General features: G+C 43.4%; 1 protein-coding gene across 5 annotated transcripts in view; it reads right to left on the bottom strand.

Moving 5' to 3' along the window:
* The window catches only part of RNF157 (ring finger protein 157), a 75,351-nt gene that overhangs the window by 24,736 nt on the left and 35,148 nt on the right, over positions 1-15,467 (bottom strand). For all 5 annotated transcript variants that reach the window (XM_043905450.1, XM_043905451.1, XM_043905449.1 and 2 more), the window contains 2 exons: positions 3,107-3,195; positions 634-780 (listed from right to left, as the gene is read on the bottom strand). In XM_043905450.1, coding sequence (XP_043761385.1) covers positions 634-780; positions 3,107-3,195 — 236 coding nt within the window. The remainder of the gene's footprint in view (positions 1-633; positions 781-3,106; positions 3,196-15,467) is intronic.

The following is a 15,467-nucleotide window of genomic DNA, read 5'->3' as shown; positions in this document are numbered from 1 at the left end:
GTGGTTCAGTGATTAAGAATCCACCTTCCAATGCAGGGGACGAAGGTTTGATCCCTGGTCAGGGAATGAAGATCCCACCTGCTTTCGGACAACTAAGTCTCCTGCTGCAATGAAAAGATCCCGTATGCTGCGTTGAAGATCCTGCTACAGCTAAGACCTAACACAGCCAAAAATAAATAAGTAAATATGTATTTTTAAAAAGGTATCTATTCAACCTACATATCCACAGAAATGTAGTTTGAAACATTTTAAAAATATTTATTTATTTGGCTGTGCTAAGTCTTAGTTGGGGCATGCAAAATCTAGGTTCCCTGCCCAAGGATTGAACCCCGGACCCCCTGCATTGGGAACGTGGAGTCTTAGCCACTGGACCAGGAAGTCGTCCCAGCTTAATTGATTCCTAACAGCATTGTGATGACCTGAAGGACTATATGCTGCTACCTGTCACTGTATCAAGATGGCATAGTTTGAAGGGAAAAAGTGAAAAAGACTGTGTAAGTAAGAAAATCCAAATTCCGGAACAGTTCTCACTTGAGTGTAGAAAAAGAATGTTTTCCTCCGCAGGGGAGCGCGTCAGGCATGGACCCTGGCCTGTGTGGGAAGGACGCGGCTCCCTTGGCCGCTTGTTCTTACCTGGCGATGCCATTCTGGAACTCTTCGGTGGCCTGGTAATAGATGGTGATGGCCACCCGAGCATCCGTGTCAAAGGTGAACTCCACGTTGTAGTGGACCTTTGCTCTGCCCGCCTCTTCCCCAGGGGTCTTCACTTCCTCGGCACATCTAGAAAACCACAAAGACTCGGCATTGGGGGGGTAGCCAATTAACATGTTTAAAGTGATCTTTTTTCTTCTCTTTTTCTTTTGGTGGGATCCTGGCTTCCTGATCAGAGATTGAATCCACGGCCCCTGCAGTGGAAGCAAGGAGTCCTAACCACTGAACCGCCAGGGAATTCCCTTCTTTTTCTATTTTATAAAAATTAATTAATTATTTAATGGCTGTGTTGGATCTTAGTTGCAGCATGCAGACTGGCATGTGGGATCTAGTTCCCTGACTGGGGATCGAACTCCGGCCCCCTGCGTTGGATGCCTGAGTCTTATGCACAGGAACACCAGGGAAGTCACTTCTCTTCTTTTTTAACTGAACAGAATGTGGGCTTCCCTCAGTGATCACACACTTAGGCCTCCACCCTCATTCTGAATGACGGCAGAGCACCCTGTTACTACTATGGGGGGAATTTAGGCAATTTCTGATACTTCATGGTGCCGCAGTTCACATCCTTGTGCGTTTGCCAGACTTTTTTTTTTTAAAAATAGCTTTTACTTTAATCAAAGTTACTCATGCCATCCTTTAAATAGTTTCCACAAGGCTTGTGACAAAAACGCAGCGGGTCACTTTCTGCCTGCTTTCCACTTCTTCAGAGAAAACCGACTTTCCCTCTGCAGCTGACTGTTTCTGGCATTTACCTGCATGCTTTGAAATAACAGGTTCAGGTTACTTTTTCAGCTTTAGGCGTTGTCTATTGACTTGGCCTCTCTTGTGGCTCAGCTAGTAAAGAATGCACCTGCAATGTGGGAGACCTGGGTTCAGTCCCTGGGTTGGGAAGACCCCCTGGAGAAGGGAAAGGCTACCCACTCCAGTATTCTGGTCTGGAGAATTCCATGGACTGTGTAGCCCATGGGGTCGCAAAGAGTCAGACACGACTGAGTGACTTTCACTCATTCACTCACTCACCAGTATTCTAGGATGCCCTGGTGGCTCAGACGGTAAAGCGTCTGCCTATAATTCGGGAGACCCGGGTTCGATCCCTGGGTCAGGAAGATCCTCTGGAGAAGGAAATGGCAACCCACTCCAGTATTCTTGCCTGGAAAATCCCATGGACTGAGGAGTCTGGCAAAGAGTGGATAAGACTGAGCAACTTCACTTTCACTTACTGACTTTCTACTATGGGAACAAGGCTTTCTTTTTTAAAGTTTTTTTTTTTTTTTAATTATTATTTATTTATGTCGGTGCTGCGTGCGGGCTTTTCCAGGTGTGGTGACCTCTCTGGTCGCAGAGCCCAGGCTCTGGAGCGTGGACTTGGGAGCTGTGGCACACTGCCCTGTGGCCAGTGGGATCTTCCCGGACCAGGGACTGAACCTGTGTCCCCTGTGTTGGCAGGCAGATTCTTAACCCTGAGCCACCAGGGAAGTCCCACAACGTTCTTTCCCTTCCTTCCCTCTGCTCCACACAGGGGTGTTCCCTCCTGCGTGTAATACACCATGATTTTGTTAGCTCAGTACATCTTCCTCTATCCAAATGAGTCTATCAACATTACAGCTCAACCACAGAGTAATCTCTAATCATTTTCCTTTTCCTGCACAAGCTTTTATCAGAGTTTGTGCTCTTTTTTTTTCCTCCCCCAGCTGCTTAGTTCTCTATGCATTAACAACTAATTCGAACCCAAACTCTTGGTAGACAGATTTGCTATCTGGAGGGCAGCATCGGTTTAAAAATCATCCTATCTCCAGGACTTCCCTGGTGGTACAGCAGTTAAGACTCTGAGCTTCCACTGCAGGGGGTGTAAGTTCAATCCCTGGTTGGGGAACTAAGATCCCACAAGCCACACAGTGCAGACACACACACACACACACACATACACACACACTATCTCAGAGATAGCACAAAGAAGTCAGATGCTGATGATAACGAATACTGATGATGGTGATTAAATAGCAAACTCAGGGTGCCAGAGGAAAGGCACATGAGATTAAGAATAAACTAAAAAGTAAATCTAAGCAGGAAAGTAAGCACTTCCTGTGCCAAGTTCAAATATCCCATTTTCACATAGGTTTGTCCAGGTATCTGCAAAATTCACTTTCTCCCTCAACAATTCTTTGTTTTGGACATTTCATCAGGTTGGGATAACCACGATGGCTTTCAGAAAAGAGAAGGTTCCTCACCAACACTGACTGTCTCAGAAAGTTCTGAACAATCCAGGTGAGGAGACATCTCATGCAAGCAGCCCACGGCCTGGGGAGGCCTGGAGGCCAGGCTCTGGGTCTGGCAGAAACAGTTCTGTGGGTCCCCTGGGGAGTCGGCTGCCCCCCAGCTGGGAACCTGAACTTACTTGACGAGTCTCAGGGTGTCCTTTCGGATGTTGATCAGGCTTCTCAGAGTCTTCACTGGTTCTTGGGGAGGGGGCGCTGCATAAGGAAACTGTCGGAAACAAAGTGGGAGAAGACAGTGTGTTTAGAAAGACCCATCACCATAGTAAGTGAACCTGCTCAAGGTCACAGCTGCTGGGAGGGCAGGGTGGGAGCGCTCAGCATCCAAAATGCTACAGTTATCTGCCTTTCCCATTAGATGAAGCTTATGTGAGTCAGCATTCAAAATGTGGACAACTAATAAAAGCTCCCACTGCAGTTCCAAATACCATGCGACACACGGTGGCCGAGTTAATCACAAAAGGCTTTTCCGCCTGACCTTACACCACGGGGAGCCGGACCTGCAAGGATTTTCCTTCGGCGAAGCTGCATGGTGTCTGAAGAATTTAGGAACTGCAAACACAAGAGAACCCCAACGTGTGTACAGTGAATGCCCGCAAACAGTGAAAAACAAATTTCCTCTGCAGCTGATCATATAAAGCAGAGGGTTTTTAGAAAACAAACAAACAAAAAAACCATGAGCCAAGAGCTCTTCTAGGGTCATCAAAGGTTTTCGATTGTCCATCGTTTACCTTACACTCTCACTCTCTCTCCCCGTTTAGACATCTGGGTTTGGGTTGTGAGGTGATGACAATGAGGATATAAAGAAAGGGGGACACAGTAAAATATTTAATGGGGAATTGCTTGGAGAAGATTAATCAGGGTGATCTACAATGCTCCCGGTATTCTTATAATGTCACTTGGGCAGTAAACATTTTTTACATACGGTTCCCTGAAAACCTACTAGTGTTTGAAGCTTTGTAAAAACGTGGTCCTCCTAGCTCTGAAGAGTCTGCTCCCTTGTGCTGCTTTTAGAAAACAGAACATCCACACGAAACCCTGTGCTTTCATGGACTTTTGCTGACCATAACTGTTTTACTTGGGAAGTATAATTGAACCTATGGTATTATACATCTGATTCTGTGTATTCAGTGTGATCGCTGATACTTCACGTGTATGAATGTGACCCTTAAGAGAATACATTGAGGGACTTCCCTGGTGGCTCAGACGGAAAGAATCTGCCTACTATCCAGGAGACCCTGGTTCGATCCCTGGGTCAGGAAGATCTCCTGGAGAAGGGAATTGCTACCCACTCCAGTATTCTTGCCTGAAGAATCCCATGGACAGAGGAGCCTGGCGGGCCCCAGTCCATGGGGTTGCAAAGAGTTGGACATGACTGAGCAACTAACACTTTCTGGTGGTCTAGTGGCTAAGACTCCATGCTCCCAACGCAGGGGTTCCGGGTTCGATCCCTGATCAGGGAACTAGATCCCACAAGCCGCAACTAAAGATCCAGCATGCCACAATGAAGACGGGGCCAACTTTAATCAATTCCATGTTATTCAGTGTTTTCAGTTGGGGTTTTACTTTTTTTTTTCCCTGATATAAATGTCATGGTGAATGCCTTGTCCCTACATTTCTGCGTGCCTGCTTGATTATTTCCTTAGGACAAATTCCTAGAAGTGGAATTACTGGATCAAAGAGTAAGCATATTTTTAAGACTCTTAAAACTATGTTGCCAAATTGTTCTCCAGAAAGCTAATTTCAACCTTGCTCTCCTGCATGCAGCGTATCAGGAGGCTTTTATATAGGAAAGCTGAAATCCTGGTTCAGACCCCATCTGTGGCCTGTTTCTCCACCCCACCCCCGACCATTCTGCTGGGCTGTCACACTAAAGGAATTTAAAACAATTTTTAAATAAGCTTAAGCAAAAAGTAATTAGGCAGGAAATCCCGACACAAATGCTTGTCTATTCTAAAGCCAAAATAAATGACTTTGGGATTAAAATTTTTTTCTGGAGTAGCGAAGTTAATCATATTTATTTGCACGGGTACTTGAGAGTTATCCATAACTCCTACCTGAGTTCAAAAAAAAAACCAAAAAACAAAAAATTAGAGGTTCTCCCTTCACCCTTTGCCCCTTCTCCACATCCTCCCCCCAAAGAAGAAAAACAAAAGAAAAGGGTCGGGGGAAAGCTAGTGTTCCTCATCTCCCACTTAGAATATTACATCTGATGATAACTGGCAATGGAACACAAATTATTCAGCGCTCAAGGAAAGACATCCCTGGGATCAATCGTTTATATATACAAACTATCCTTTGTAGTGGGATTCCCTGGTAGCTCAGTGGTAAAGAACCTGCTTGCCGAGGCAGGAGACTCAGGTTCAATCCCTGAGTCGGGAAGATTCCCTAGAGAAGGGAATGGCTATCCACTCCAACATTCTTGCCTGAAGAATCCCATGGACAGAGGAGCCTGTCAGGCTACAGTCCATGGGGTCGCAAGGAGTTGGACATGACTGAGTGACTAAGCGCACACGCATACAGCCTTTATAGTATAATAAATCCATGCTTACATTTTAGCTCTTTGCCTCTCTCCCCCACCACAAAAGAAAACCATTGAAAATCTCTTTAAGAGAAACTAACCCGGTTTGCAGGCTCCTACCTACCAAAGCTTCTGCCTTAGCAGCCTTTCATTAACCCAGAGTCTTATCTACAACCCTCAGTGCTGCGTGTAAAGAGACTTCAAGAGGAAAAGACGACGTCCTGCTCTTTCAGGAAGCAGCATTATAAGGAAGATGATATTGCTACACAAATAACTGTAATATTAAGCAGAGAAAAGCCAAACAAAAGGGCAACTATAAGGAAGTGATTGTTTCTGGCTGAGGTAATCTGGAAGGCCTCATGCAGGAGGTGGTATAGCACTCAGCCAGAGGAACTCTTTCAATGCGTTCCCAGGGGTTGCTGATCAAGGCTTTGTGTGAATACAAAGCAAGTTCCTCATTGGCCTCTTATCCTGGTGTTCATCAGTTTCCTTGTACATTTTTCTTACACCAGCCAGGCGCCACCTGGTGACCGAATGTGGAATTGCCAGTTTACAGAGACCTGATATGGATATGAATATGTGTACACCTGGATATTCATTGGAAGGACTGATGCTGAAGCTGAGACTCCAACACTGTGGCCACCTGATGCGAAGAGCTGACTCTTTGGAAAAGATCCTGATGCTGGGAAAGACAGGGCAGGAGGAGAAGGGGGGTGACAGGGGATGAGATGGTTGGATGGCATCACTGACTCAATAGACATGAGTTTGACAACCTCGGGGAGATAGTGAAGGACACGGAAGCCTGGTGTGCTGCAGTTCATGGGGTCACAGAGACTCAGACATGACTAAGCAACTGAACAACAAAACACATATGTATATATTTATACACACATGTGTATGTGTATATCAACCATGTATCCTAGATTTTCTAGCCATCCTAATTTCAAATATTTTGTTAAACTACCCCCTACTTTTGCACATTTTTGTTGTAAAAAATATGGTCCCAGTGCATACGAGATTACAGAACATCTTACTTCAGTTGTAAATTATTGGGCGATTCCCAGTAGTAGTCTGTAAAAGGGACTATAATCCAGTCATAAAAATGAATAATTAATTTCAATAAAAAGGTTTTTTAAAGGTACATAATTTGCTAACATTTGCTATTAAATTCGGGCCTGACCACATACCCACAGAGCAGCCTGGATATGGCCTGTCAGAGCTCACTCAATGGCTCCTGGGTCCTTTAGACTTGTCCCCATCACTTTTTAAAAACTGCCTATTAATTTATTTTTGGCTGCACTGGGTCTTCGTTGCAGCCCCTAGGAGTTTTGGTGCATGGGCTTAGTTGCCCTGTGGCATGTGGGATCTTAGTTCCCAGACCAGGGATCGAACCTGAATCCCCTCCATTGGCAAGCGGATTCTTAACCACAGGACCACCAGGGGGGGTACCCCCCCATCCCAATCACTTGTTGAAGCACTTGCTTACTTTCTGGTACAGAAAGATACTCCAGGTTCACCTTCTGTTTTTCTGTCCCCTTCCTCGAACCCATCATGTCTCCAAGGAGCCCTGGTTCCTTTCTAGAGAAGTCTATCTCAGACCATCATGTATTCACTAATCTTTTATTGATGGAACACCTACTCTATCTCCAGTTTTCACTCTTACAAACACTCACACAATACACATTCCCTGAATGGAGACTTAATAGGAAAAAAGGGAGAGGGACATAAAAGAAAAACAAATGACTACAACCTAACGCAGTTTTTTTATTTACAAAGCAAAAAGCCCCGAATGCCAAAAATCTGCTTCTGAAGAGAAAGGAAATTATTTTTAGACAAACTATGATGAAAATAGAAAAGTACTGATTTAATACATAGCAGATAGTAACACTTGTGTCAGAGAAACAAATAATAGTTAATATGGAAATCAACATCTGGGGTCATATGAATAGCTCATTTACAGCACTCTTTTACATAAGCGCTTGCTTTTATAGATTTTAGGGCTTTTCTATTTAAATTTCAGTTCCTTTTTATTTGATGCTTGGTTATTTTCTCAGCCTTCTCTACTTCCCCTCTTCTCAGTTACACAGTGTATCCAAAACTTTACCAGTGGATATTTTTAGACTAGTGATACTTCAGAACATTTTCTTAAGATCCGTGTTGGGGAGAACAGTTTACTCTGGTTGAAAGCTGTGAAATGAATACAAATTTCCCTATTTAACCAGCTGTAGCCCTGGGACAGGCTGTATTGTGCCTGCTGTCCACCAAAACGTCAATGAGCTATATTTATAGCAGTAAAACCCCTTTACATTAATTTTCCATCCAATCCTCGTGGGGAATCAATCACTTGTGTAGAAAGACTGGTAACCACAAAGCTGACAAGATGTGAAAAGACATCCTTTCCACTCAAATTGAAGATGTGAGGGAGACACCAAGAGGGGGTCACAAGATGACCTTTACTCAAAGATGCTCTGTGTTCAGGTCTGGTTACCAAAGGAATCCATCCAAGATGGCAGTCTATTTATAATCTGTTAACTCCTCCGCCAGGCCCCCTGGCAAGGGGCACACAGGACCAATGTCCTGGCTACCTGATATCGCCTCTAAGGTTGACCTTTCCAAAATACTTAAGCCCTACTATGGGTATGCCCAATAACCCAGTTCTCTCTTAACAGGTGATGACAGAGCATGAGGGATCCACTGCGGAGAAAAACACCCATCACAAAATCGCCCGGGTCTCTGTTAACAACCATCATAGACCCATTTTCTTCCTCTATTATGATGTGGGTCTTGACTCACATTGCTCAGGAGTACTCAGACCAGGCAATGGGTTCCATACACTCTGACATCAAATGCATCAAATGTGTGGCTTTGATCACAAGTGAAACCTACTTGACTTCCGGTTCCTGACTGAAAGCCCCTCCCACAGGGATAAAACACTACCCAGTTTATCCTGTGCTTCTACAATAAAAGTTCCTTCCTGCACATGAGCTGCTTTTAGATACAGAGGGTTCTGCCTAACACCAGCTAATTTTAAGGAGCATTAAAAGGGAAAAAAGGGGCTTTTAGGAAAGCAGACACCGTCATCTTTTCCCTCCAGTTAAGTTGGTAAATAATGACTAATCGTCAGAGAAATGACTCGCTTCAGACAAGCACTCTATTCTAGATGTCTGACTTCCAGATTTCATCTGGTCAGGAGACTGGTAACCTAACCCACAAATAAGAATTCACTTTTAAGTAAGAGATTTCGAGATGCCTAGTCCTGTATGTAAAGAATGTGCCCAGAAGGCTAAGCAGCCGCATCAGCCAAAATAGGCATTTAAAAATACACAACATATTTTTTTCCCAAAGAAGCATATGAATGTTCTAATGCCACCAAGTGTTAGTTTTCCAGTCTTTTTTTTTTTTAAACACAGCGGCATTTTCAACAGGCCAACTATTAAGAAGGCCAAGTGGACTAAAGTCTTCCCCAGTCTTATTTCAAAAACTAAAAACTGGGACTTCCCTGGTGGTCCGATGGCTAAGACTCTGCACTCCCAATGCAGGGGGCCTGGGTTCAATCCCTGGTCAGGGAACTACATCCCACTCGCTGCAATGAAGATAGAAGATCCCATGTGCTGCAACTAAGACCTGGTGCAGACAAACAAATAAATATTAAAAGAGCTAAACTAAAAACTAAGTTGATTTTCAAGTTGAAAAACCCCAAGCTGCCTACCTGTGGCCCTCCTGAAGTATACTGACTGTAAGCTACCTATGTAAGATTCAAGATCAATTACAAGAATTTCAAGTCTCCATCTCTCAAATTGCTAGAAGGGAAATATGCTCTGAGGTCTGCTATTGTGTACAGCCATACCACCCTGAATGCACCTGATCACATCTGAAGTCTGCTGTGTTAGAAATCTCAGCTTTTCAGGGACTTCCCTGGTGGTCCAGCGGTTAAGACTTGGCCTTCCAATGCAGGAGGTGGGGGTTTGATCCCTGGTCAGGAAGCTAAGATCCCACATGCCTCCTGGCCAAAAAACCAAAACATGAAACAGAAGCAATATTGCAATCAATTCAAAAGACTTTAAAAAGAATGGTCCACATTTTAAAAAATCTTGAGAAAAAAAATAAGAATCTTGGCTTCAGAAAAAGAATAATAGTATGAAATATAGAAACAGTTAACGTTTATACAGATTTCTAAGCCCTGGTAGCTCAGTCGGTAAAGATTCTGCCTGCAATGCAGGAGTCTGGGTTTGATCCCTGGGTCAGGAAGATCCTCTGGAGAAGGAAATGACAACCCATTCCAGTATTCTTGCCTGGAGAATCCCATGGAGAGAGGAGCCTGGCAGGCTACAGTCCATGAGGTCTCAAGAGGCAGACGCGACTTAGTGACTAAATCACCACCAAGCCAATCAAATACAGAATTCTAAGCCCAGGTGAGGTCTGTTATCTTGGCTAAGCTACATATTTGCAGATACAGCCTCAGGCTTAAGAAGAAGGCCATTAGTGACTCCAAAACTCTAATGAGATTTTATTTTGTTTAGTCAATCACGAGATATGGAAATCCCATATAATTAGAACAAAATAGCATAAAATAAAAGCCTATAACTCATGTCTGACAGTTTTCATTTCTAAATTGTTAATATTAAGATCTGTAATTTGTAGCTAATTTAACAAGGCACCATCTGCTTCATTTTGTCTTGCTAAGCCTCCAAAAGTTTGAGAGCTCTGATCATTCTTCAGTCACTCCTTAATAATAGTGATTAGCCAAGGCTATATAAACCAACTGAACTACTTGCTCTGGTTTATGTATTAAATATATTATATTGAGGCCTAAGGTCACTTAAAGTCTGTCCATAATGAAATCTAGAGCTAGAAGTATAAATCTTATATCCTAGATGGTGAATCTCAGGACAAACTACAAATATTTATAATACATCAAGTCCAGAGTCCAGCCCCAAGGTTGTCACAGGCTTCTCTCTCATCCTGTGTTCCATCCTTAACCTTTCTTTGACCTCCTACCTGAGATCTCTGTGTCCCTCCATCTGTTACCTGTCACCTCTCATTCATCCTTGTAAATTTCCACTCCTTCAGCCGCATCCTTCAGCCCCTCCAATTTTCCTTCCAATTTTATCAGCAACCACTTTTCTCTGTCTCTTACGCTTTTTACTGATTTCCTGCATGCTAGTAAGACCCTGGGCTTCTGATCATCTTTCTGGGCTTGTCAGAGGTGATTCCAGTTCATCAAGTAAAAGAAGGTGTCCTAGCATTAACCATAAGCTTTCTGAGACTAAAAATAGCCAAGTTCCATGTTTAAACATAGTGCAAGGCAAAAATGGTGCAACAGCTAATAATTTTCCAAGAAGCAATACAGAGCCATAAATCTTAGCATGGTTAGTCTGGCTCCTAGGTTTATAATTCTCAGCCCAGTCAATTAATACAAAGATTCTTTAAGCACTAGTTAATAATCTGCCAAGAAAGCAGAAGCCAAGGACTAAGTGGGAAGTCAAAAGTTCAGCAAGAGGATTTAGTAACTAGCTTCTAAACAAATAAATTATGGAAAAGGAAAGATTTACAGTGGGTAAAGCTGACAGACAATCACCCTGACTAAGTGATCAAGGTTGCCATCACTGGGAGTAGCATGAACTATTACGTGCCTCTGATCTGATGCAGTAAGAAGGGCACTTACCTCTGTGGTGTTCTTCCTCCAAAACCATAATTCTAATCTAATCACAAGAAAACATCAGAAAACCTAAACTGATGGGAGATCTACAAAATGTCTAACTAGTACATCTCAGAATGGTCACGGTCATGAAAAACAAGGAAAAACAGAAACTGTTAAAGAATGGACGAGATAAAGAAGACATAACAACCAAAGGTGATCTGGGACTAAAGAAAAGACATTAATGGAAACACTAGTGTAGTCCTAATAAAATCTGTAGCTTTGAAAAATAGTAATGTTCCTATGCTAATTTTTAGTTTGGGTAAATGCTTCATGGTTGTATAAGATTAGAGAAAGAAAACATTAGAGAAAGCTGGGTGAAGGGTATACTGGAATTTCCTACTACGTTTGCAGTTCTTCTGTTAAGGATAAAATTATTATTATTACTATTTGGGCTGTGCCAAGGGGCACGGGGGATCTTAGTCCCCCGACCAGGGATTGAACCTGTATCGTCTACAGTGGAAGTGCAAAGTCTTAACCACTGGACTGCCAGAGAAGTCCTTTTTCTTTTGGTATAAAATTATTTTAAAAAAAAAAAAAAAGGAAGGGAGGAAGTTAAGCAAGAGAAAGGACAAGAAGGAATGGAAAACGGAGGATCTCAAAATGGAAGATGGACCTGTCTTGACTCTTGTACTAGCGGCTGTGCAATTTTACACAAACCTTTATATCCTAAGTCTCCACTTCCTCACCAGTAAAATATGCCTGATGATATTTGCCTTATAATTTGAGAGAGTAAAGGTTATATTAATCAAAGTCCAGTCAGGAAAACAAACCACACCAGGTATTTTAACAGAGAATTTAATAGAAGGAACTGGTTAAACAGGCACTGGAGAACCCAAATACAAAAAAGGGACACTGAGCTGACGCAGTCACCTTGGGGAAGCCGCCACCGTCCCCAGTGCAGAGGGGACCAGGGGGAGAGGTGGGGGCTATCGGATCTTAGAGGCTCCCAGAAGATGGCACCTCTGGGTACCACCCTTCCTCCTCCTCCAGGCCTGCAGACTCTAGCATCCTCTCTTGGCAGAGCCTGCAAGTGGAGAAACCTGGCAGAAGAGTGCCCCAATATTACCCCTGCCCACCGTGGAGGGTGGTTCGGGGCAGGGAGAAAACAGCTGAGCTGTTAACTGTGAAACATCTGTGTAGACTGTAAATGGCACCCACTGGTACTCACTATTATCATCACTTCTGTTAAGTGCCTGGGCTAACTCTTTTTTTTTGGCTGTATCACGTGGCCTGTGGGATCTCAGTTCCTGATCAGGGGAGGAACCCCCTGCTCCCTGCGGTAGAAGCTCAGAGTCTTAACCACTGGACCGACAGGGAAGTCATCTCCCTCTCTTTCTTTAAGAAATCATCTAACAGTCTGGGTTAACAGAGGACATGCACCTTTGGTATTAAAAGCATTTACATTTTTAATAAATGGAAACTATGGGACTACATTCTATTCTATAATTATAGCAACCTTTACCGCAAAGCCCGCTTTGTCAGAGCTGTCTTCTAAAGATAAAGCACACGTCTGATTCATTTCTGTAATAATCAGAGCTACTATTTTAGTTGAGTGAAATACGTGTGCCATTCAGGGATGCTATCTACATATAACCACATTATTTGACCCAGAAGTCTTCGACTTTTATAGACTTTTGTTAAAAACAAAAAAAAACAAAAAAACCCACTTTTCTTACAATGTAAGGTCATTCTGCATCTCTTTAAAAGCGTAAAAAAATTAACCAAATTTTTCTTTGAAATGCAGCACAGATATGTATAGTTTCCCGTAAGCTGGGGTGGACCCTGACAACAGGAAACAAGAGGTGAGAGTGTGCACTTAGTTTCAGTATGTTTCAAAGAAATTTCGAGGAAATTCCTACAACACAGATGCTTTAGTTTCACTGTTGAAAACCGCAGCAGTTCTCTGTGCCCTGGTTTGTTAAGAGACACAGCCTTCAACAACAAACCAAAAGTTCACACATTTAGCAGCACTTTCCAAGTCAGCAAAACTTATGTCACAAAGTAAAGTTTCTCAGAGCTTCTGGAAGCTCAGCCTACACTTAGCACTACTTCCCCTTTTGTGTGTATGTGTCTGAGCTTCCTGCGAGATGATACACTTGAGGGCAAAGTCTATGCTAGAGACATTTTTGTATCACCCAGAGTGATTAGACCAGCACACAGAAATGACTAAAATGGGAATCTGTAGAATGAAGATATGAATAAATTCTTCAGAGGAGCACAGTGCGTGGCCATGGTGACCACCTGGATTTTGAATATTTGCCCTAAAAGCAGGTTGGCACAATTAATACTCACAGAATACCTAAAAAACAGACTGCCATGTGTTTTTTATTTTATTGACTCTTAATTGAAGTATAGTTGATTTACAATGTTAAGCCAGTCTCTGATGTATAGCAAAGTGATTCAGTTTTACCCATATACACATTCTTTTTTTTTTTTTAATTGGAAACTAATTACTTTACAATATTGTGGTGGTTTTTGCCATACATTCACATGAATCAGCCATGGGTGTACATGTGTTCCCCATCCTGAACCCCCCTCCCACCACATCCTTTTTTTTTTTTTTTATTACTCTTTTCTTTTCTTTTTTTCTTTCTGGCAGCACTGCTTGGCTTGAAGGATCTCCGTTCCTGAAGCAGGGACTGAACCCAGGGCAGAGCAATAAAAGCGCCCAGTCCTAACCACCAGGCAATGAGGGAACTCCTTGCCATGTGTTTTCTGCTTTTTTGTTTTGCCTGCACCACGTGGCATGTGGAATCTTAGTTTCCCAACCAAGGATCAAACCCAGGTCCCCTGCATCGAAAGTATAGAATCTTAACCATTAGATTGCCAGGGAAGTTCCTGCCGTGTGCTTTTTAATATAGGCTTTATGGAACAATATTTTTTAAGTTCAACTAGGAGCTAGGATCCTCTGGTCCTGCCAGTGAGCTGTGTGCAAGCATGAAATGAAAGAATACAAGTGAAACGATTTGATGAGACACCAGGAGGGAACATCCAAGTTCTTGCTGCTCTTCTCGGGTGAGTAATTTAACATCTGTGGCATCAGTTTCCTTATCTGTAAAGTGGGATTTACAGCTTTGTCTATCAGGTAGGGTAAGTAGTAAGAGGATAATGAAAGTCAATCAGTGGTGCCCGACTATTTGCGACCCCATGGACTATACAGTCCATGGAATTCTCCAGGCCAGAACACTGGATTAAGACCAAATAGAAAATGTTCTAAAAATCACACCATGCTATGAAAATATAGGTTATCAATAGTGATCATTAGTGATGATTATTTGTGACAATATTATTTTCTTTTAAAAAAAAATTCTATCTGTAATGCCATTTTGAATTCTTGGGAAAAAGAACGCACAAATTATCAGCAGTTAGATAAGTATCTCTTATCCATGAATCCCAAAACACTTGGAGTAAATACAATTTAGGACACATCTCACTTTTACCTGGGAGAATGACTGCAAATCTGCCACATATTCTATTGGAATTGAACCTCCTGGGAACAGCACCCACCCTCCCTGCGGAGGCATAAAAATTCTTATCACAGTGACTGGAAGGCTCTCTGAGATCCTCAGTTTGTGATTAGAAGGACATGGGAGGCGCCGTCTAAGGTAAAGCGAGAGCTGAGCAAGCTTGCCTCCTGTCTGCTGAGACCCTGGTGGTCCAGCGCACAAGCGTGACCTCTGCACTAGATTCAAAGCAACCACGAACCAGTGAAGAAACAACGCTCAGGTCTGAGACGACCCGCTTCTGTTCTGCAGGGATACCTGGGCACCCGCTGGCGGGGAGCTGGGACCGACCCCCTGGCTGAGGGCTGCTGATGGAGCAGCAGAGCTGACCTGTCCCCGCTCCCACCAGCACGTGTCTGGGGGACACGCTGACCACCTCTCCTTGTTACACGTCCACAAACACGGGCTCCCTGGACCATGTGGAGGCCAGGCTGCAGACAGCACTGGTACGTCTGTCAACTCCTCCTTTTTAAGACATTCCTGTTTTTTCTTAAAGTCAGATTTCTCAGAGAATACATCAGAGAATCTGACAGTCCCAGGGACCCAGGGACATGGGGTGTGGCTGAAGCGAGGGAGCTCTTTGAAAACTGACAGCTAAATCAAAAGTCTCCGAAAGGAAGCTTGCTGAGACCATTCAGCCCCTTCCCCAGAAACCGGCCACCAGGCTTGATCCCCTCTCCACCGCTGCGGCCCTCAGGCTGGACGTGAGTGGATTCTTTATTGCAGAAACTGGATATGGTCACCTGATTTGCAGTGCC

The sequence above is a fragment of the Cervus elaphus genome, chromosome 5 (assembly GCF_910594005.1).
Source record: "Cervus elaphus chromosome 5, mCerEla1.1, whole genome shotgun sequence".
NCBI lineage: Eukaryota > Metazoa > Chordata > Mammalia > Artiodactyla > Cervidae > Cervus > Cervus elaphus.
This window is presented reverse-complemented; position numbering and strand designations above follow the sequence as displayed.